The following is a 24,448-nucleotide window of genomic DNA, read 5'->3' on the forward strand; positions in this document are numbered from 1 at the left end:
GCCAATACAGGGCCTCTCCTTCAATGCTGCAATTTTAATTGAATGGAATGTGGGTTTAATTTTTTATTATTATTTGCCCTCCTATGATGTCCAAATACCAAGCTCTGCTGTCATGCTCCCTTTGGCAGCACTTCACACCCTGGGAAAAGGTGCAGGACCTCTCTCCACAGGCCCGTAAGTGGAGCAGCTCAGCCAAACTCTGGCCGTGCACAAGCCTGTACCTCCCTGCACCTTCCCAACACATTCACAAGGACCCATGTGTAAAGCAGGAATATAGCCAGGCAAAAGATGAGTGACACCAGTTCCTCCCTGCTCACACAACCGGGGCCAGTAACAATGAAAAGATAACTCCCATTACTGCCTCTCGGCCATGGACAAAGGATGAACAGGGACAAATCTGCATGCGATGCATCAGGCAAAGAAACATATCCTGTGAGCACTGTGGAGGGGAAAGACAACAGTTTTCTGGCATCCTATTTAATTTATTCCAACTTTATGTAGCTCAGCTTTTCCAAAAGAAAAAATGGCAAACGCATAAGAAAACTTCCCTATTCCTAAACAAAACAAATTACAAACCAAATGAGAGCCAGCATGTGCAAGTTTTATATGAAAAAGCAGAACACCCTCAGATGTTAACAGAAAACAGGTAGCATCATTTTTACAGTTACTTGGTTTTGCATGGAGGCGTGTTTTCTTCTTCTTTCATGTGCTCCCATTCATACACATCCACATATACCCATCCCCAACTTTCCAAAGGGGATCCTTCCCCTGTCTCCTCCACTGTCATGTCCAAACCCCTGCAAAGTCATGAGGGCCTTAATTTACAGAGCCCACCTGTGCCCTTCACACTTGGGATCTGAAATGTGGGTCCAAGAAGGGGGACAAGAAACAACAAACCATTTAAGGAAAGCCCAAGACTTTTACTCTAAGGAGAAAGCTTTTGCAATTGCTCCAAAAAGGACATCTTCCTTATTTAAAAAAAAAATAAGGAAGAAAATAATAAAACCTCCTTGCTTAGGCAATGGGGAAGTTATTTATTCTCAGCATCATTGTTTTCTGTACAGAAAGAAATCAACAGGTGAATTAACAGCAGAGACACATCTCTTGTCAGCATGTCCAGCACAAAACTGCTCAGAGCACCTGGAATCATTTGGATTTCATCTATACAAATGTGTATGTGGGCAGAGGAGTGTGTGTGTCTGTGTGTGTGTGTGCGTGTCCGTGTAAAGGGCCTTTACAAAGCAAGATATATACTGTAATTTACTTACAAAAAGAAAAAGTTAGGTGCTGAATAACAGATGCTCACTTCAGTCCCAAGCAAAAATGGAGGGACAAGGGCAACTGCTTGGGAACGCAGGTTTTAGATGGGTTTTTTTTTCCTATCTAGAAATAAAGAAAAAATGAATGAGAGAAAGAGAGACATTCCCTGGCTTGTTACCCTAAATCTACACAGGCATCCTTCCACCCAGCCTCAGCAAGTTCATTTTAGCTCCCTCGGAATAAGTTGATCCTAAGAAATACTGTGCAAAAGCCCTTCAAATCCCCTGGAAAAGCAAGCATTTAGCTTTGCTGTCACCCAAAGGCCCCATGCTCCTGGACCAGAGGCTGAAGCTGGGTCCCTGTGGAGTTGGCTGTGCCCCAGCATGAGGAAAGGAAGCACCCAGGAGTGTTGTCAGGGGGCAGGGTGGCAGCTGTCTCATCTTTAGCCCTTTCCCTCAGCATAACACTGCTGCCTCCTTGGGGAACACATCCCAGCAGCGGTGGTATGTTCCAGCTGGGAATCCAGGGTCTTTCTTCCTTCCCTCCATCCCATGCCAGGACTGACGGCTGGGCTGGGGCGCAGGGGACTGACTCGCAGGACACAAGAAGCAGGTGACAGTATTTACAGTCTTTGGTCTTGGGGAAGAGAGAAAAAGAAGGGAAAAGGCTGGGCTCTTTCAGTTTTTTTATCCTCTCCCACCCATAGCAAGGGGCTTTGTCCCCTGGGAGGGGCCAGGGAGCACACGGCACTCTGTGCTGGAGGGTGCAGAAAGATGCCGCAGAACAGCAGGGAGGGCAGGGCTGCAGGGCGAGGAGCAAAAAAGACCAGTTCTCTGGTTTACGTTGGGTGAAAGACTAAGAAAGCAGTCCCTTCTCCTTGCAAACCCCCCACCACCTTTCCCCTCCCATTATCCCTCCCCTCCCCAGGAACCAGGCAGCTGAGGAAGGAGGGCAGCACACAGGACCCAACCTCAGTCTCCTCTAGAGCCTAAAGAGACACGCTGAAACCCATGTAAAATCCAGCACTGGGGCCACAGCGAGCCACCTCCAGCCAGCAGGATCACATCTGTCTACTGGCTCCGCAGGGCGTGTGCTCCCCGGTCCTCCTGCTCATGGGCTGTGTAGAAGAGGTGGCACTCGGGGTCCCCGCGGATGGTGGGTGCACCCTGGATCACCTTCCCATGGATGGGGTCCACGCACCAGCACTCACCACGCTGCCCGTTCACCGACATCTTGCACTGTGTGGAGAGGAACAGGACAGGTGTCAGAGTGAAAAGAGGGACAAAACAAACCACTTCCCAGGTCAACCAGCCCAAAGCCACAACACTGACAGAGCTGGGGTTTCTCTGGCACTAGTTTGGATTTAGGCAAGATCCATGGGACGCCATACTCAAACCCGCGCAGGGCCTATGCCGCACCAGCACTGTTACTGCAGCAGTCCAGCATGAAGGCTGAACCTCTTTCCCCAGGGGTTGTGCCAGGGACCAAGAAGCCAATTTTAATGAACTAGAAGGACAACTGTCCCTGAAATGCATCACCCTTTGCCAGCTGTGGATGAAAGTATCCAAAGAGACAAAGATCCCTCAGGAAAGAGGGATGAGACACCCTGACAGAGGAGCTGTATGAGATTCTTATCACCTGCAGATTAGGCTAAACAAACATCTGATCAAGGCCCCCACAGACAGACCAAACAGAGATTCACTAATCTCAGAACAGAGGTAGGGACCATGGTGCATCTGGACCTGGACTTTTGTCCTCCCAGTCTTGTTAGAGAGAAGTTCCTTGGCCTAATGGTTATTGTCCTCCTCCTGCCCTGCAGTGCTGCAGGCACTTTGAACCTGATGTTCATCCCTCTATCCCCAGCAGATACATTTCTGAACAGGGTGTAGTAGATGCAGAGGTTATTCCAGGCAGGCCAGTGCAGGCTGACCTGTTCCCCAGACACAAGGAGCAGCACACAAAGCATCACTGCAGTGTCCAGGCTCATTCCCCAGACACAGCTCATCTTACAGGCAATTTGCCAGCTCTGCTCCATCCAGCCCTTCCAACTGTGCTCATGCTGCGGGATCCAGCCAGCCATGGGGCTTTTCACGGGGAGACAGAGGGTGAGGATCCAAGTGGGACAGAGACAGGAGAAGGGAGAGAGGGAGATTATCTCAGAGCATCCCATTTTTGTTATTTAATGTTTCTGATCAAGGGGTAGAAGTAGCCCTGAGTAAAAGGCCTAGCCATGAAAACAGCAGGAGTCCCTTCCAAAGGCTCATCTATAAGGGATCCTCATATCCAGATACTATTCACAGGTGACTCCAGTCAACCCTGCACCAGCTGGTGGTTTTGCTGTTTTTCCTGGCAGTTTTTTCCCCATTCCTCAGCCACTGATACCTGGTGGTTTTGCACAGATGAAGCCAAGAAGTCAGAATTCAGACACATGAGTTGTCTGAGTCTTTCTGGGTCCCATAAATACCTTCAGAAGCATGCTGCACCCTGACCCCCACCTTGCCTGAAAGGAATCCCTCCTGGAGCTGTGGGACCAGCCTTGACTTGTGGAGGAAAACCAGTAAAATGCAGTAGAAACCTTCGTGACTCCCAGAAGTGCTTTTTGCTTTCTCTGCAAGACTGGCCATCATTCAGCCCTTCTCTGCTTTTTTCCTGCAGCAGGGCCCAGATTGGACAAGACCTGGCTCAAAGTTCATGAAAATAGATAAGCAGCTCTTGTGGGAAAGAAGAACTACACTGATTCTCCATCTCTGGACTGCCCACAGCCATATGTAGATGTGGATTTCATCTCCACTTGCAAACTTGCAGATGAGTTTAACTAAACCTGTCCATGCCACATGCAGCATCAGCTGTTTACCCCACACCTCACATCATGTGCAGGGTATCAGCCCAGTCCTGAACTGTGCATGTTCTGTGTCTGCACATGGTGGGGACAGACAGTGAGCCAAGGGCTGCTGCTGGAAGCATAGTCAGCCCCAGAGCTCCCACTCCCCCCACTTACCTGTTTGAGATTGTACAAGCCATGCTTGTCACAGTTGGGGATGTGAAGGGAGTAGAGGTGCTCCAGGGGCCCTCGCTCATCTGGCAGTCGCATGGTGGATATGCGTTCTAGGACCTGATCCAGCTCCTGCTGACAAGGGGTCTGAAAACAGCCCAGAAAGCAGAAAAAAAAATATATCAGGATAATGGTATCATTCAGCCTCAACAGTGCGGACAATGGGAACATCAGTAGGGATGTGTGCATCCCTAAAGACACAGGTTTGCCACTGGGTCCTGCTGCAGACTTCACCTCCAGGCACCCAGAATCAAAGTCATGCATAGACATGCACATCTCTCCCATGTACCTGACATGGCCAGGAGCCAACATAATACCAGATCCCAACTCCTAGATACAGAGAGGAGGAGAAACCTCAGAGAGGCTACCATGGCTCCCACTGGTGGTGTCAAGTGACATGAAGCAGGGCTAGTCCAGAGAGACCAGGAGGGTTTCCATAAGCATAGCCCAGAGTGCACACCTGTGATGCAGTTTTGGCCCAGAATTGCAACTCAAAAGCATGTGAGACTCCATGGGAGTAGAGGGGAAGACCTGGGAATGAGAGTACCCAAAGCCAGCCTCTGGAGGCATCCTTCTTGCTCCACAGCAGCTCTGGGACAGGGCTTCCAGCCAAGGCAGTGTGGTTGAAATATGCCTGATGTGAGCCAAACTGAGTCCACACCTCTCTGCTTTTGCAGTGGGTGATGGGTTTTTTTTGCAAAGGAGCAGCAGCAGCGTGTGAGCTCTCAAAGTTGACGGTGCCTGCATTTTATTTTGAACCTCTGTTTTGCCTAGTCCTTGGAAGGCATGAGGACTCTTTTAAAGCTCCTTTCTGTCTCTGTGCTCCCCAGATATTATTACTCTCTATGTTTACAGGGATGTATATTGTGGACCCTTTGGAGTGAGTTTCCATCTCCATCCCCATTCCCATTCCATCTAGTTGCCTTGATCAAGCTTCCCACTAGAGGGAAACCACGGCCAAGAACTGGATAACAGAGCGATAGGGACAGGCAAGAAGGAGACAGGGAGGACTTAGAGCACTCTCCCTGCTACAGGACAGTCACACAGCTTATCCTCGGGGCTTGTGGCCTCCCTTCAGTGGACTGGGGCTGCCCTGCAGCAGGAAGACAGCCCCGCTTCTGCTCCCTCAAATCCCCTTGGGCCATGCCTGCTTAGGGACAAAGGGTGTGAGAAAGCCAGTCCATGGGCAAAGGGCATGCCTGCACCCCTGCAGAGGTCGGTGTTGAGCCAGCAGAAGCCCCCCTTCCAGAGGTGAAGCTGCATTGAAAATAATGCCTCCTGACCAGCACATCAAAGTTCATCAGATGTTTGGCCCCAGCATCAGGCCAAAAATGTTTTCTTTTCCTCTTTTGCTCTCCCCACTTTTTTCTTTCAATTTATTTTTTCTGTTTTTAAGACAGTTTATTGCAGATGCCATTAAGGCTTTGTATTCAGCATTTCCCAGTGAGCTCACAGCTGCCCCCCTAAGCTCCCCACAGCTCTGCCCTCTCACCCTGCCCGTCGACAGCCGTGACTTTTTGGAGTCCTCGTGGTTGTGATGGGCCTTGCTGACTTTGCCCATCTGCCGCTGCTGCTCGTTCACCTTCTCCCTCATCACCGCCAGCTCCTTCATGCCTGTCTTCATGGGCTTCCTCCCTCCAGCTCCACTCAAGATCCCCACAGTGCCATCCACGTGGTTCTCAGCAAGAATGCTCTCGGACCGGTCATCACCATTATCTGCAGTAGACAGGGCAGACAAGGAAAGCGTCCAGCTCAGTCAGGCGCTGCCTCACGTGTTCATCCTGCCCTGGATCATTTTCAGATGTGGCTGGTTACCAAGCCATAAAATCTTTGCATGCAAAAATTTTAAATTGCATTAGCCCTTTCATCTGGAAGGTGAGAACAGATCCTTTCATTCTGGAGTTACTGCCACTCTAAAAGACGGTTTAAAGAGCAATTGCTGCTGGAGAAGTTCTTTCTGGCTTTTCTGTGACCTTCTAAATTACTTCCCAAGAATGCAATTTTCCCATCAGAAGTCCAGTTGGGTTACAGATGCCAAGTGTACTTCAGCTCCAACACTTAAGACCACAGTGATTAGCAACAATACCTTGAGTCCATCTATCATCCCCCAGAGCATCTCCAGGAATACTTACTCAATATTCATGTGCTAAAACAAATTCTCAGGCCTGCTTTCAAAAGCCTCCCTAACATCATTTGGAGATCCTGCCATTTCAGTGATCATCATCCTTGCCATACCATCTTTCCCATTGTTTGTCATACACTGTGTTACTCATTTAGCTTCTACCTACTTCTGCATTTGGCCACTTCTGCTGACAGTGGAACAGTCACAACTCTGCCACTGCTGAAAGCCACGAGATCCCAGCTAGTTCAGCCATTTCAAAAATCAGTTAGCAGAAATCTGGGGATTTCTGGACTTGTTCCATCTCCTCTGCTCTGTGCTTTATGCATTTTCCCAATTCACCAGGAATTTGTGAGAGCAAACCTTCCCACAGCAGGACACAATGGTCACAATGCTGCAGACACAGGTCTCTTTGAACTTTGCAGTGGCAATGAGGACAGATTTCAATTCATCCTGTTTGCTCCAAATGCCCAGAAGGTGACAGCTGATCCCTCTGATCTGGCTGAGCAAGCACATCTAATACTATAGCTGAATATAATATTGAAGCTGACCCTGCATTAAGCTGGAACTTGAAGCAAGACCTCCAGAGGTCCCTTCCAGCCCAAATTAGGATTGAACCCACATATGCACATCACCTCTCAGTGCAATAACCCAGGCCAGGTTTTGTACATCTCTGTATGTATCTCTCCATATAAGACCTCTTCAGCAGTTCCATAGGTACCACACCAGGAGACAGGACCAGGCTGTTCTGGTTGTGGTGACAAACAGGAAGTGTCTTTCAGTATTGCCAAAGTAGAACTGTAGCACCCAACCTCCCAGCATCAGAATTCTCTCGGGCATCTCCAATTTCAGCTTCCCAGCATTATGGAACTCGGGCACTTTATCTAGAGGTAAAGAAATCATATCAAACTGTGTATGATGCAGTGCAAGCAGTGCTTTAGCTCATGTAACAGTAGTTAATTTATGGATCTCTCCTGCTTCTCAGAGGACCAAGCATACAGAGCATTTACAGATGTTAACAGTTCCTTTTTTCAGAATCTGCATCACAACATTTTGTTAGCCCTACTGTCATGACAGAGTGAAAAATCATAATAGAAAGTGTTTTATTTCTGCCACAGCTTTCTAAGCTCTTTTCAGGTACTACAACCCCAAACTCACAAAGGAGAAACTGCGAGAAGAGTTTTGTCTGAACTTACTCAGCAAACATGCAGCTGACCTGCCTGATGCCAAGATGGCCCAGGTGGGCTGGATGAAAGAGCCATCCAGCCCAGCCTGCCATTCATGAGAGACTACCAGCAGCTACTTGGAAGCAGAAGGACCATTCCCAGTCTGTGCTGCAGACCAGCAGTAAAAGCACTTTCATGGCTGAAGACTGCATCTGACCCACAGGATTTAAAAGCTACCAAAAGACCCATCCCTCAGTGGATTTGTCCAGTATCTTTTTGAACTTCTTCACAATTTCCAGAAATACTAAATGCATTTGGTCTGCAGGTTTTTAGCTGCTTAGGTAGCAACTGAACAGCAAACATGGGGCAAAACCAATCTGGCAAAGTCCATTACTTTCCTCAAGTCTGGTTCCAGATGAGAACTGAGACCAGGTTTGATAGCCAGATGGGAGAGCTCAAAGTCTAGGCTGCTATCTGGTGATTGCCATCTGGCCATCATCCTAGGAGTCAGGCAAGCAATATTTTGACCAGGAATATTCTGTTTATATGCCAGTCTCCCCGTTAATTAGAAACACATAGAGAGAAGAGAGAAGGTCATGAGGCTGCCTTTAGAGGGGATCAAATAAAAAAGCACCATGAAGAGATGGGCAAGGCTGGCCAGGCCCTGATCCTCAACAAACTGCTTAGGAGAGTTTTAGCCTTCTGACCTCTTTCGTGCTCCTCTCCTTGGTGTCCCCCAAGTTGTCAACAACAGCAGAACAAGGGCAGCAGCAGGGCAGCTTCTCAGACACACTGCAGTCCTCTGCTTCATTCAGAAAAAGATGGTACAAACTGACAGAAAAGCAGCAAACTGGAAGTGATGTCTTCCCCCATCCATTCTCACTCCTTCCTGCCTCCAACTAAAATATATAGACATCTGCCCAAATAAGCACTGTGCTAGTAAATGCAGGCAAGCTGGTAAGCCTCTTGTCGGCTGATTCATTCACAAAACCTGCTTCTGATAATATTTTTGTTCATTTTTCTCACTTTCCAATGCTAACAAATATCAGCCCAAAGAAAACCACCGATGGGAGTGGAGTGTGCAAGCCAATGTGCATGAACACACCCAAGAACAGGAGAGATTGGTCTTGGCTCCCCAGGCACCATCACAGGAGCAAGACTGGATCAGAGACCAGGAAGGTCGAGCTGCTATTGACTGTAAGCACTCCTCTCCAAGGCCAAGTCGGCCATGGTGAGCCATGCCTTTGACCCTGCTGCCAAGCTGGACTGGTTCACCTGGGGCTGATGCCAGAGCCCCATCACAGCTTTTCCCTCTCCCAAATCTGGTGCTGCTCTTAGGAGAAACTATCCTGACTTGGAGCTTCCAGGGATGGATTCATCACAGGGGAAGGGAGATGAGACAGAAGAGGTTGGCCCTATGTGCAAAGCACCAGTGTTTCTTTCAGGACAAGCTGCATGCACAGGAGGAGGCTGAGCACCAGGTGTGATGGACCACATTTGAAAGAGCAAAAGGGCCAGGGAGCAACAAGAAGAGTGGAGAGATAAAAGACTCAAGGTAAGGAGAGCACAGAGCATGCCACAAGCCAAACAACCCCTCTTACAGCCAGATAATGCTTTTTAATGCTGCCCAAAAGCTGCAAGTCATGCTTGTTTATGACTATCCATGAACTAATGAAGCCACCTACCACCCCTACCAGCATGGGATGGGCAGGTATGCAATAGCCTCAAGATACACAGCCCTAATCTGTCTGTCATCCTGGCCAACACCTTTTAGCTGACCAATTTCAATTCACACTAAATGTATCTGTAAGGGAGTGGTGCCAAACTCCAAAACAATTGTTTTATAGTTCTCTCATATGGCATGTGGAAAACATCTCCTGTGTTGTTCTGGATCAAAAGGTAGAGAGCTTTGCACAGGGTGGGACAAATGTGGCAGGAATCTAAGCAGGTAGCTGAAGTTCTCCTGAACACTGATGTAGAGTCCATGAAACACCTCTCTCCTTGCCAAGAAAACAATTTCTTTATGGCCTTTTTTAAGGAAAATTCCCATTGGCTTCAATGGGGTGAGGACTTGGCTGAGGAAAAAGCCTGTTCCAATGGCCATCAGTTAATGTCTGTAGGGAGCTGCACCGTCTCGCCAACATTTTCAAAAGCGACTACCAATTTCCAGTACTAAAATTTTCGGGAATCTGGTTTGAGACCTCTAGGCACCTCTGCCAAGACAGCTGAGAAACAGAGGGGCTGAAAAACAACCTATCACTTCCAGAGCTATGAGAAAAAATGTACCACACAAAAAAAGGCGGCTGCCTCAGGTTAAAAATATATTTTTATCCCTTTGAAGAGCCCTGAAGCGTATCTGGGCTGCAGGACGGGATGGAGCCAGTAGCACTCACTTAGCACAGGAGGGCCAGGCTGTATCACGGGAGCACACACCATGCCAAGGACTGCAGCCGCCCTCCCCAGTGCTGCTCCTGCTCTCTCTGCACTTGCTTTCCTTCATCAACAGTTTGCCCAGAGGGTTTCACGTGCATTTGCTTATCTGCCCAGGGTGTTTGTACAGTGTTTAAATGCTGATTAAGGCCCCAGACCCACAGAAAGTTTCACCCAAGTGGCCTTCAACACCCTGCCTGAAACCCCACTAACTGGGGGTCCCGGCTGTGTCCTGGGCTGGATGGGGCTGACATCTCCCTCCCACAGCAATCACAGCCTCCTTTGGCCAGCACTTCCCTTCTGAAGACATCTAAGGGCTTTGCAGTTCATTAATTACCCTGAAGACAGAAAGGTGTTCATCCTGAATTGCACATGGTTAAAGAAAAAAAAAAAAAAAAAAAAGCCCAGAAATATTTGAGAGTGCTGCCCAAAGCCATGCAAGGAATATATGGACAAATCTAGAAGCCCAAGTCCTGGCCTGGCACTGTACCATGCACAGGAGTGAGCACACTTGGGGTTGCAGGAATGCAGCATCCATGGAGAGATTTTTCACCCTAAGCAGTGTCATCCGTCTTATCTAGGTTTGGGGGGGGGGGGGGGGGGTTACCTCCAACTCTTTTAGTTTTTTGTGTCTTCAAGTATTACCATTTCAGGATAATTTAAATTACTTATTGCTTGCCACTTTTTATTTTAAGGAGCAGAGATGCCTGTCCCAGGCTGCCAGGAAGCCAGTGCTTGTCCTGTGCAGCCTGAGAGCAGACAGAGCCTTTAAGCCTAACCTTTCATATGCACAACAGCCCCAGTGGAAGAATTACTCGTAGGAATGTAGGGAAGGAGCAGACAAACCCCAACCCCAGCACCGGTGACCTCTGCCTCATCAGTCTGCAAAGTACTTTTAGAAGAGCCCTGGGCAAAGGTGCAACAGCTCTAGGGTGTGTGTTATGACCTGGAGCTCAGAAACCTCAGAAACTTTGCCAACAAGGATTATACTGGCATTGCAATTTCCTCACAGCAGGAGCTGCCAAGAACAAAACCCACCCCCCTCCACCCAGGACCTCTGGCCCATACCTTACCCCAAAAAGGATCCAGGGTTCACTGATTAGCTGTGCCAACCTGTAAAGCACAGAGCCATGGCACAGCATCCGTCCACACTCAGCTGGCAGCAGAGGGAAAATGTGGGAGCACTGGTACGTGATGTGGCCCCAAACATCATCAAGCCAGTCTGGATGCAGCTGTCCAGAGGCAGATGAAACCAAAGCACGCACACAAGTTTCACTCTTCACTTTGCACAAAAGTGCAACTGGAAATGCCACAGAGAGAGCATGAGCAATGGGCTGTGTAGGAGAGGGGGCAATGGGAGAAGGGCACACATCAGAGAAGGAGCATCACCTGCCCTGGAACATCTCTCACAGAGGGCAACCATGGATGCTCAGGGGAGGGGCAGAAGAAAAGACAATTACAGAGCAATTCCTTCCCAGCTCTCCTCCTGGCCATCAGCAGTTCAGAAACCAAAGGTATTTCATCTAGACTGGGTTTAACAGCCAATGACAGACCTAAAGAGGGGAAAAAGCTGTGCATGACCCCTTCTGGATTCAAGTACAGGGACACCCCCATATTGCTTCCTGTCCCCTCTCCTTAGCCAGCAGCCTGTTCTGCTTAGCCTTATTCAGTCCTGCACAGGGAACATGTCATGTTTAAGCTGTCAATTTGATTGCAAAGGCCTTACAAGCCCAGAGATGTCTGTGCCACCCAGCTTTTGGGAGGACTGGCCTGAAGACCAGTCATCCCAATCTCCTGGAAACACAGGCCACCGTGAGACACCAATCATTTCAGAGGATCTCTCCATCTGCAGAAGAGCTCCCTGGGACCCCCTCTGCCTGCCTGCACTCCCAAGGTTATTTCACCACACCAACTCGCTCAGTATCAGTGAGGAATTGCACACCACAGCCAGGAAACTCCTGCACTGGTCTCCAAGAGCTTGTTTTACCTCTGTGATAAGCTATCCACAAAGCACTCTGAGATCCCCTGGGGCCAAAAGCCCTAGGACTCTGCAAACACCCTTTTTTTTTATGCCATGAGATCTTTTCAGCCCATCTCTACCAGCAGGGAAGGCAGGACTGGGGAGGGAACAGCATGTTCTGGCCAGGGGTTGCTTAGCAAGCTCCTCTCCCTGCCCTGAGCAGCTGGCACTGAGGGGTGATCCAAGGGGCACCCAGTGCTTTCCTTTGACTCAGGCATCCTACAGGAAATGCTTTATGCTCCTCCAAAGTGCCAGGGATGCTGACTCGGGGCAGCACAGCTTCCAGCAGCCTGCTTTGCTCTCTTTTTCCTGCCTCTTCCTGGTGGCTGGAGAGCTCAACTTTCCCTCCTCCATCCACCTAGGTCCAGAGCCAGAGGAAAACCTCTTACCACTGCACAGGGCCCTGTAGCTCACCTGTGTACCGCTGCACGCAAAGCCATCTAGCACCGAGGGAGAAGCAATACTGACATGGAGCTGATGTCAAATGAAGAAAGGAGAGGGACCGAGATGTCCATTCCCCCGGGTTTTACTTTGGTCTTATTTTCTTTTTTTTTTTAACCACATTTGTAGACTGGTTTCCCAAGGATACAGGACTTGTGCAATTACACAGCCTGCTTCTATGTGTTTCTGCATGTGCGTATGTTTGTATGACTGCCTGTCTCCCTATTAGTTCTCCTCCCCCTCCACCTCCCAATATATCTACAAACACGTCAGCAAATGCCAACTGCATCTCAAACAGGAACACAATTCGCAAAAATAGTAAGTTTCCACCATTTCATGAATATGTGCAACCAGGCTGAAGAGAGACAAAACAGCAGGGTTTGTTTTGTTAGCTTTCTTTCCAAATGATTTGACTGAAGGGCCATGTAGCACATTACCAGTTCACTCTGTGCAGACCCAGCAGAGCACAAACCACTGCAGGGGAAGGTCTGCTCCAGCCCTCCTCCTGCCAGCAGTGAGCCTGCACGTATTGTTTGCAACATCCTGCTCCCTCCTGCACAGCTGTTCACTTTGTGCCAACAGTGGTAAGTGAGGATGCTGTTCAGGACCCTCAAAAATTCAGGGGATTGCTTCAAGTCCCTTCATTTACCAAGCTTCCACTTACAATCCTGCTTTTCTCTCACCACTCCTTCCGAGCACGGAGCTGCTGTGCATCCCCAGTGCGTACCTACAGCAGAGACACTCTGGACTTACCTAAAAGCCGAGGCTGAGGAGCCACAGGGTCTCATCTCATGGCTGATGACAGTGTTTTTGTGCATGTGTGCATGCCCTCAACATGTGTGAAGGCAGCATGCTCCGGGGAAAGACCTTAATGCGTTTGGAAGGTTTTGCAGAATGAGGCTCGCTGAGCTCCCTGCCACCATAAAAGCATTTCCCCTTGTTAGTGAACCGTATCTCAGCCTTTTCAACACAGTTCTACAATTAGCCCTCTGCAAAGCTCCAACCTTCCCAGCAGAACCAAATGAATTAACTTGAAAACACTTCCAAGCTTAAATTAATTGCACTACAGCTTCCCGATTTGACATTGACCTTGTCTGGAAAATCCCCAGAGTAGCTACTACTGAGTCATTAGGGGCTTCTGCCTGAATGAAACAAGCCATTAATCTTATCAGGCCAAGTCTCTGCTCTCCTTCCCCAGTCACTCACATGTATCCGTGCGGTCTTCAGGCACCCCAAAAAGCCTGAACCAACTTCTAGTATAAGATCAGGACCTAAATCGTTGGTTCCTATCAATTTCCAGAATAAAATCAAACCACAAAACCACCTTCTTCATTTCCTATAGGTTTACCTGCCACATTGGAATTACCTGTATTTCCCCAATGCAAACATGGGCTCATCTCTAACCCAGAGTCCAAATCTGTTGGGGCTTTTGCATCCCACAGTCCAGAGAATGCAAGCACAGAAGAGTTTCCTTACCACAGCCTCCAGGAGGGTGCCTGCATGTTCATTACTATCTAGATGATCTCTGTTTGGCATTGGGCTGCTGCACCTCTCTTTCCTGCAGGAGAGCCAGAGGCTGCGAGAATTACAGGAGCTATGATTCTCGACAAGGCTGATTCCCAGGTATGACACTCTGCAGCCTGCCAGGAAGGGCTGATGAAGGACTTATGATCTAATGGACACACAATCACAAACAAGAAACTCTTCATCATCACACTAAACATTTCTGCCTCCTTCGCTAATTTTGGGGAAAATTACAGTATACAGGATCTTTTCAGACTATTCTCCTATTTTTAAATTGTTACCTTTTTTATCTAATAACTTTTAAATTATTAGCAACAAGCAAACACCACATTAGCTGGAGATAGACTGCCAAACATCAGTTTGAACCTGCACAAATGAAAGATGGACTACTAGAGGAAGTGCTCACATCTGTCCATGTCTCTTGGATGGGGTGCTTTAGCCAAATACAAGACATCTTGCTTCAAGGAGAGGTGGTTGAGGGAAATTTTGTGGGTTCTATCATGTAAGAAGCTAAGGGAGATAGTCTCTGACAATGCCCTCTGCCTGTTCTGGCTCCTCAAGGAGGGACAAAGGCTCACCAAAAAGATGTCCTCTGGCTCTGGAAGCCCAACTGCAATTCACTGATTTGTGAGTAACCATTTGGTGCCTGTTCACAACCCCCAGGATCAATGGCTGGTGGGGAAGTGGCTCTGGACACAGCATGGCCAAAGGAGCCTGCGGCAGAGTACTGCACCATCTGGGAAGGCTGTGTGCAGCACAGCCAGAAGTCTGACCTTCCACCCTCAAGAAAAGTGGAAAAGCCTCAAAACCAGGAATAAAAAAACCCCAACCAAACAAAAAACAACTCACAAAGCAAAAAACACTTAAAACCCAGAAAGGTCCTTCACCCTGCCTCTGAGAGCCATCTCTCACCTATCTCTGGTATTGCTCTGCTCCCTTCTCAGCCACATTGGCTTCTCCAGTTATGTATACAAATGGAATGAACTTCAGTCATTTGTATTACTAGTTTTTAAATAACATCTCACTTTTCCAAAGTCAATTTTTCCAGACAGCAGCTCAGGCCAGGGCTCCCCTCACCACCCACCCAAATCTCATTGCACATTTCCTCAAAGTCTGCCTTTTTCAAAACACACTATTATTACAGTAATTCCTTCCTACCTTCTCAGAAACTCTGCCAGAGCCCAACAGCCACTACCACCGGTGTCACCTTAAGGTCTGCTGGACCCACTGTCCTCATGCAGCCCCTGAGCCACGCACCAGCCCTCAAAGCCAACCCTGTTTGCTTTTCCCCCAGAAACCTGCGTTCCCCAGGGACAATGCACAGGTGCCTCCAAATAAAACCAGAGCACTGAGCCATAAGTAGAAAGAGGGAGTATCTGCTGCAATTTAGTTGAGTCTTTTTTGCCCACCAGCATCTCCCAGCTGCCTCCAGCACTTACAGTCATTATCCTGCCCTCCTCATGAGGGCTATTACTTAGTTGCTACATCCCACATCTAAACCACAAGTTGAGCTATTCCCAGATAGTGTTTTTTTCTCATTTGACATCCAAGCTAAGCAACATTGCAGTTGTTTCAGGTTATGTCAAAACCCTTTGTTCATCTGTTCTTGGGGCAATATTTCACTTAGTTTTGCAGCCACTTTGCTCAATTTCTTTAACACTTGTTTTACCCTTCTCCCAGCTAGAGGCAGAGCTAAATTTGAACCCTTGTGTTCAAGTACTCCATGAGGGGGGACGGAACCAGGTCTTGCATGTGTATTTGTTATGCACATTTACTATTTATCTTAGTATGTGCATTTACTGAAACAAGGCAACTTCCACTCTCTAAGCATAAAGTCTTCACTGATACAACACCGCTACTGAAATAACCAGGAGCTTTGACAAAACCAAGACTTTGCAGATTCATCCCACTGCTGACTGGCACATGCACGCATGCAAGAACACAATGAAAGGTTCAAACTCATGGACACTCTACCAGAAGGCAGCAATTTGATCTGTAGTAACAGTTTGTGGCATACAAGGGCCATGCACATGCAAGTAATGCAAGTTACATTTACGGTCCCTCAGTGACTTCCAACCTCCAGAGCCTACAGCATGGCCACATCCATGCCACTTGGCCTTCAGAAGGGGAAGTTTCCTCCCCACAGGTGGGAGGGAAGCAATGCCAGGCAGCCTGCTGCTTCACTCTGATGTCGTTGCTTTGGTCTCTTGCCTTTATAGAAAAAAGGGCTGGATCTCATTTTGTTTGAAAATTACTCTCTATTTTGGGCCACCCATGAAGTTGCCCAGATTCAAACCTCAGGAGTTTGCAGACTCCTGCTGAGCAAAAGGCAGGAAGAGAAAGCCATAAAACTGTGGTAGAGGAAGGAAGAAAAGACAGGGGAACATCAGTAGCTGCATTCCCAAGGAGGATGAAGGCATTGCAAAACTTAAGAAACAGACCACCACAAAACAGAGTGATGGAGACAAATGTGATAAGCCAGCTTAACCACCGGAAAGGAAGCTGGGATGCACATCAGTCAGCTTTCCACTCAAAGAGCTCCAGAAAGCATTTTGTGTACAGCCAGTCAGCACGCTCACCACCAAGCGCCCTGGTGTGCTTGCTTTACACCTGATCTATACAGCACCCCCTTCTTGGTGGGACAATCTGGATACTACTTAAAGCCTTGGAAGAGATCCAGGCATATGGCAAAGAGCCCTTGAAAAGTGGGATCTGCTGATACCTCAGGATGGTCCCCAAGTTAGAGAAAACCACCCCTGCCTTTGTAAACAACCCAAAGAGTGAAACACTGAGCTTCTGCAAGGAAATGCAGGGAACCCTCTGGCTTCAAGAAGGACTGGCATTCTCAGAGAGTTCAGCCCAAAATGCCAAATGCCATAAGTTGGCTTGTGGCATATGGGTGCTTATGTCCTTCTCCAAACCAACCCCAACCATGGTGTAAGCCTGGCGTGGGTAAGCCTCCCCAGCCACAGGCCACCCAGCTGCTCTGCAGCAAGTACGGCTCGCACTGTACTCTGCTGGTGTTGCACAGCACGCAACAGGTTTTACCTGGCCTTCATCTATCACATTTTGGAACCCCTAAATTTTCAAAGCAAAATGCAGCAGTCATTTAAGGGCATGTAAGTCCCCAAGCATAGGGTCTGGGGAAGGAGCTCACCAAGGGGGGCACAAAACCCTCCCAGGAGCCCTAAGGTGGGAGGCTGTCAGTAGGTGAATTGCCCTGGAGCGCTGTAACTCGCACTGCTCTCATACAGACCACCACAACTGGAAAGCAATGTAACCACAGCCATTCCAGAGGCAAGGGGGCAGGAGCCAAGGAGATGGTGGGGAACAACAGCCCCCAGCAGCTACATACCCCCTTTCATCAGTCCCCAGAACAAAAGCACTGCTGCACTATTCCCCATCGGGAAGCAATGGACACCCACACCCACCTCCACCACACTTGGTCTGTAAAGCTCCACTTCATTAGAGCCACTGTTGCCACATCTGTTAGTGCTTTAAAGCACATACATCTGGCTTAATTAAGCATTTGATTTTATTGCTGCTTTATCTCCATTTTCTAAACAGACCTTGCAGAGAGGGTTTTGTGTGCTTGAAGTTTGCTTCTTTCTTCATTCTTCCTTTTTAATTTTTTTTTCCACTGAAATCCCACCTGAAGCAGGAACAAAAGCCGCTGTGACAGCTGCTCACGATCTCTGGGGCTGCTTTTATGAAAGTCTCCTCTCTAGACAATAAACCTCATCCTAAATATTCTGGTTTGTGTGCTTCAAAGCTGCAGACCTCGACCCCGCCAATCCTCCCTTCCCATTCTTTCCCCAGCAAAAAATCAGAGTTAGTGGCAGAAGGTGGTGTAGTACAAGTCAGGAAGAAAGAAAAGAAAAAGGATCGTGCTGCCCTTGCAGTCTCTGAAACTTTGCCTCTGCCAAGTTACAACAAACAGGAAAAGCAGAATCAAAACACAGCCCCCATGTCCCTCTCCATCCACCCAGTGCAGGCTGTGCTAGTGCCAGCTACTGCTCACAAACAATCATGCTGCGAGACTCCTCCGGCACATCCTTCCAGGTGGCCTGAACAACAGAAAAGCCCAGCTCAGGAAGCCTGTATTCGATGCATGCAGTGCTTGAATCCCTTCCAGAAAGTACAAGGGTCCTTCATGCCCCCGGACTGAGAAGAGGTTACCTGAAATGCCCTTTGCCAGCTCCTATGCTGGAAGATGCCTGTTTCCCTGTGAAACCAGAAGCCAGGCACACAGTAGCTGGGAACATAGAAGAGCGCTGGCTGTGAAGTTGGCTGTTTTCCCACTAAGCCACCCCAAGTACTTCGCAGCCACTGGGAGAACAGGACTGGTGCCTCCTGTGGCAAGGAGTTAGGGCACCTTTGCTGGCCTGTGGCATCCTCACATGCTCATGCCCATCATCCTTCCACAGCTTTCAGGCCATGATATGGGATGGCCACTATCCCAGAGAGTATGCGTCTCACTGCAGACTGAGGCTGAGACAGCTCAGCAGGCCGCCTGACTGTCATGGAGCACCAAATGCACACAAATACATTATGCTTAATACTAACACAGAATGAAACCCACACAAGCAGCCCAGGAGCTCTATACCTGCTAACAGGATGACCTGCTGAAATCAGGACTATTGTAGCTTCAGGGTAAGTGGCTGGATGAAATGATCACACCACCACATGTCATGGCCGTGACGCAGCAATCCCCACAATCTGTTCCAGGCACCCAGGAGGAAGCTCCTCAGTTACACCACCACTTGCTTTTCATGCCCATCAGGTACACTCCCCACCCCCACCAGCCATCTCCTCAAGTGTCCTGCCCTGACCATCAGCTCCTTGTTCTCCTGCCCCTCACGTACAAGAGAATCCTGTTCAGCCACTGTCACATCTTGTGAACTCTGGCTTCCAATTCTTCCAGTGGAAGAGGCATCAATGTCCTGCCTGTCCCCCTCCTACATGAATAAGATATTTGAAGCACTGTCAGCTCTCCCAATGCTGTGTTCCAGTTTGATTTCACGCTGCAGTGCTGAGTCCAACCATCCTTTATCCCTGCTGCCTGGTATCTTTTCTCAGATGTCTAAACACAAAAGCCACCCTCAAAGCAAGCAAAAAGCAAGGCATACTAGCAGCAGCCGAATGAGCTCCCCTGGTCCTTCCTGTCCCAGTCCAACAAGACATCAAGCCCAGGAAAAGAAATATCTGAATAGTGAAATGAAAGAGAGTCAAAATGTAATTAAACTCTGCACTTCCTATCCCAAACTGGTAATGGATGTTCAGGCACTCTTGTTTCACTAGAGAGGAAAACAGACCCGTCTTTAACAAGACAAACTCTTCTGGATTCCTTGGCAGGAGGGCAGTGAGCAAATTACAGTCTCTAAACCTCTCCCTGCCCTCCTCTCTTCCTCCAGCACAGCTCGTATGCACAAAGCAAAGACATCTTTCCTACGAAAAAATCCCTCTTTAGGCTTTACAGTTGAACCCAGCTGGACGCTACCTGTGGGAACACCAAGTTATCCTCAAAAGGACACCCCATCTTCCAAAGTCAGGGAAGGCAGAGAATTTAGGTACTGCTGTACAACCCACACTGACCCCCCTTCGACCAAGACAGCGAGAGGGGACAGCAGATGGCTTCTGCAGCACTGCTTCCCAGGGAAACAGGGAGCAGTCAGGGAATGAGCTTCTCCTCTGTGACCAGCAGCTGATGTCAGGAGGACTGTAATGACTGATCATCTCCTCTGCTTCTGGAAACCAATGACACAGGGACTTTCCAAGCCAGAGGCTGCACACGGATCATCACATTTCTTAGCTAGCCGTATTTCTGTGAATTTCTATACTTCCTTTTAGATGCCACTTATATAAAGGCCATTTCCAACTTCTTACAGCAGTGACCTTCATGGTTTAGTTCTGTGCTCTGCTTGATCTTTTCATGGAATGCCAAATGAAACTGAAAAATAGTGATCGTCTTCTTCCTGTTTCATAGCTTTCCCTCAGCCCACAGGAACAAGTCAGCAGAAAGACACCACAGTGCCGGCCTTTATACCCCATTGAGACAGGTTTTGAAGACCCCTTAGCCAAGGGGTGACCTTCAGAATGCTAAGTGCACCTGCTGTGTGCCACACATGCCTCCAAAATCAACCACAGCCCTGGTGAGGGGCTGGGAGCCAGGACACCTCTTCTTTAAAGAGAAAGAAAAATGCCCAGCCTTTTCACAACTACAGAAGGTCTTGGCATGAGCTGAGGGCACAGGAACAAAGCCAAAGCACATGGAAAACAGCAGCAGCAGTTCTTACTGCTGCCTGTCTAACTGGAGAGCTGGGACACCACCCTAGTGCAAGGAACTCCTTGGAAGCTCCTGAGGAGCTGCACAGGGTACCCAGACACAGAGACCCCTGCAGTGCCAGCCCCAGTGCTGCCCCGATGGCCCCAGCCCATCAGTACTCGCTCTTGTCACCCAGCAAAAGATGTTGGCCGAGGACCAATGAAAGCACCTTCTAATGGGATTTTTCAGGTTTCAAGGATATCAGTGTCTGGCACAGGCTGAAGTAATTAAGAGGACTTCCAAGAGACAATCTGGCATTGATTAACCAGCTATTTACCACTGAACATTATAAGTCCCACTCTAAAACTCTGCACCAGAACACTTGCCTTTTCCTAATTGTTTTCTCCCTTGCCCCATCCCTGTCTCTCACAAAGTCCAGCTGTGGCCTCTCACACCACTCCCTCGGCCTCACCATGCTCTGCCTTGCTAAATAAACCATGATGTTGTCAGCCAGACTAAAGCTGAAAGGCTTCCTGAGGGTTAAAGGGAAAAGCATGTTGCTCTTGGCAAACAGATAAATCCAGTTTTCACTGAACAGGTCTCAAGATGGACAGCCACAGCCACATGTGCTTGCAATCATCATATTTACATTTGAGTCTTCCTACTGAACACCAGGGTAAGAAAATCCTTGGGCTGATCTCATTTCTACCAGCTTTATTTGGCTGATTCCTACACAGCCACAGATCTCTTCATCATCAAGTTCCTCCAGACCAGAGACATCCCTAACGCAGCAAGAGCTGAGTTAACAACTCATTTCACTACTACTCCCTCCTACCTCACTTAGGAAGAGTGCCCGGAGCAAACAGGTAATGCTGGAGGGAAGGGTTTATAGTCAGCAGGGAAGAGTTACTGGTGGCATTTAACACGTCACAGGAGGGGTAATGCAAATTTTGCATTCCAAGATAGGATTTGTTACAGGACCAGAAAAGGTAGAATGGGCATGTCCAGTTTCAGGGCACTTCCACTCTCTCTCCATGTGCAATATCACCAGCTGCTATGTCCCCCTCTCTTTGAAAGGGAATTAGGAAGGTCTTCCATTCCCAGTGAGCTCCGAAGGAGCAAAATACACCCAGCCTCTGCAGTATGTGGGTCCTTCCCTGCAAAGCTGTATCATCTCTGCTCCCAGTGCCACCACAGCAGCATGGCAGATGCATGAAAAGACCAGAAATTGGTGGGACAAGACTTTGCCACTTTTGAGGTCTACAGAATACTATGTAAATTTATGGGGCAACATAAATATTTATTATTAAGGAGGTGTAAGAGAAGAGGAGAATGGAAACTGCTTATCAATAATGAAAAGCGAAAGTGAATAAAACCTGTGGGGATAATTCCACACACGTGTCTCTCTTGTTCCTAAAATATATAATGGAGCACCACAGAAGAAAGTAGGACAGATAGGTCAGGTAAGATACTAGAAAGGAAAAAGAACAACCAGGGAAAATTTGACTACACCTATAGTTAAGTCTAGGAAGACCAAAAGGAATTAACAACTCTTATAAATATTCAACTTTTACTTAGATGAAAACTACTGGATTACACAAACATGGACAATCCAAATAATTAGGCACTGGTATAGTTTACAAAAGGGTTGTGATAGTGTATCATGCTATGAGTGATTTTAAAGGCAAGTCCAAATGTTTTTTGTAGTGTTCTAGTCAAAACAGCCATTTACTCAGCAAAAATCTGTGGTCTGAACTGGACGAAGAAGCAGGCTTGAGAATGGGACGTTGTCCCTCTGGCTGTAAAGCTGGGAAAAATTAACCTGGGAGCATCAGAGATGGATGTCCTAAGAGGTGACCTGACACCATGTGGAATGATCCCTTAACCAAGAACCTCCACCAAAGAAAAGGGCAGTGCTCAGATCACACCTACTGCAGCGGAGCTGGGATGGAGGTCTCCAGATGTTGATTCCTTACAGAAGTGGCCTCAATTAGTTGCCACAATTGACAAGGTCAGCATAAATCCTTAAACTGGACAGAAAACGGAGCAGCATCCATACAACAAAACAGCCCCAGAGATGGACAAAGGAGCAAACTCTTAATAGAGCATCAGGTGGTGGAAAATGTGAGAAGTCATCGGAGAAGCCATCCAGACAAATTAACTTGGAAAATGGAAGAAGGGTGATGAATATTTGGCATCAAAACAGCCATCAGCCTCCCCGCCATGTTCCCAGAATGAAACTGTAGAATGAGCCATAAATAGTCTGAAGTGCATCTTGCTCCTTTGCCCCAAAGGCAGCATGGCCATGCTGGGGGAGCTTGGAGGTGGAGAGAAGCAAATGCTTAAAATCCAGCCCTCACTGAGTCACAGGAATAAATCAGTCTAGAAAGGCCCACTGTAAGCTGGGGAAGACTGGAGGCCTTAAAGGCACGTGACACTTCTCAGTTTCTCCCCTACCAGCTTTTGTTTCATTTGCAATTAAAGTATCAGAAATGCCAGCTATCCTTTTCCCTGTTTCTGTCAGGGCTGTTGGCCTCAGACAACATACCTGACACCTCCTCTTGAGCAAACAATTCTCTATCTCTGTTCCCAACTTTACCACATTATCTAGTCATTGGCATTGTATAAAGGCTTTGTTTTAAAGCCTTCCCCCATTTACCCGTTGCAAATATTCACTGTCGATCACTGGCTCCATTTGCTAAATCCCGTTTCACTTGAAGTTTAAGGTCACAAAGTACAGATTTCCTCATTTCAGCTCTCTCCAAAGCTGGAGTAATTTGGCTTGGCTGCAGAGTAAACTCTAGAGCCTAAAGAAAACAAACACATAAGATACTTTTGCTACTCTGAAATGCTGAGCAATAAAATCTCAGGGAATAAATAAATAGATGGAAACTCTCTTTAGGTCAGAGAATGTCCTGACACTTGGTTTGCTACAATTAAAAATAAAATCAATTTAAAAAACAGGCAGACTAGAGACCCGCACCTAAAAACCAGTATTAACAACAACAGCAAAACCATCTCTCCATTCCCTTTGAAAATTCAGAACAGTAAAACTTATTGTGAAACAGGAATACTGTGAATGAAACCCCAAACTCTTGAGAGCACAATTTCAGTTTGAATTTGGTCTTGATCATCATTTGGTCACACTGATCTTTAACAATCACTCCCCCATGACCTGCCTTCTGCCAAGCTGAAGGAGCATTAGCATGGCAGAGTTAGCACTATGTTTCCCTATGTCTTGACAAAACCTGGGCTCATGAGGAGAACTAAAACATTTTAGAAAATTCTTCTTTTAAAGAAAAAATTAAATCCTCCCTGGGATTCGTGCAAGGGCCTGCTGAGCCACTGGACATGAGACTTTCCATCAGCCACATCACAGCAGCCTCCTTGGGAGCAGAAAAGTACCTGCCCCGCCCTTGAGGTATCACCTGGAGATTGTCATCCTAGAAGGACAGTGCCCCGGACAGCAGAAGATGCCATATTTTCTAGACAGGATATTATTAGGGCTAGTTATGGTATGATGTCCTCATGCCAACGCTCTTTTCTTGCTCACAGTGCTCTTTCCCCTCCCTGTCTTTGTTTTCCTCCTGTAACTCGTCAGAGCAGCCAAGCCCTCCCCTGCCAAGCCCTCCCTGTGGCACAAGCTTCCACTCCCCTGGAGCTCTTCCCTGCACCTGTGCCTGCGCCTACATCCATTTTTTCAGGCTTGTGACTGCTGCTGAGGGCTTGCCAGCTGCTTTCCGAGGGGTTAACACTTCCCTCCCCGTGGGACACCTCTCTGGATACAGGGTGAGCCTGGGTGTTTTTGCAAAGCAGGATCCCCTCACCCTGGGATCAATTAACACACATAGGTCTTAGCTGTCCACTGGCAGCTTTCACTAGCAAAAGTCCCATTCATCAAAGTCTCCAGCCTGGTCTTTCACTGCCCATCCCAGCACTCTGCGCTATTCAGTTTTATCCCACTCCTGACCCTCTCAACCATCCACACCATTTACCCTAAGAGTTTTTCTGGGCTTTCCCCTCCTTCGTAGCAATGAGCCCAACAGTGCAATCACAAGTATTCAACATCTTCACACACCTACAGTTTCTACCAGGGCTGGTGCTCCTACCCCTCTGACTGATTTCAATCAATTTGATTCTTTGATTCTTTTAGTTCTTCCCCTCAGTTTCC

The 24,448-nt window shown here is 48.0% G+C and overlaps 1 protein-coding gene across 2 annotated transcripts in view; it reads right to left on the minus strand.

Annotated features, from left to right (window-relative positions):
- Nucleotides 1-476: 476 nt before the first annotated feature.
- Nucleotides 477-24,448, minus strand: part of IGFBP2 (insulin like growth factor binding protein 2) — a 63,453-nt gene continuing 39,481 nt past the window's right edge. For both annotated transcript variants that reach the window (XM_032113773.1, XM_032113774.1), the window contains exons 2-4: nt 5,805-6,028; nt 4,259-4,399; nt 477-2,498 (exon numbers count right to left, since the gene is read on the minus strand). In XM_032113773.1, coding sequence (XP_031969664.1) covers nt 2,331-2,498; nt 4,259-4,399; nt 5,805-6,028 — 533 coding nt within the window. In that variant the 3' untranslated portion in view covers nt 477-2,330. The remainder of the gene's footprint in view (nt 2,499-4,258; nt 4,400-5,804; nt 6,029-24,448) is intronic.

This window comes from Corvus moneduloides, chromosome 7 (assembly GCF_009650955.1).
Source record: "Corvus moneduloides isolate bCorMon1 chromosome 7, bCorMon1.pri, whole genome shotgun sequence".
Lineage (NCBI taxonomy): Eukaryota > Metazoa > Chordata > Aves > Passeriformes > Corvidae > Corvus > Corvus moneduloides.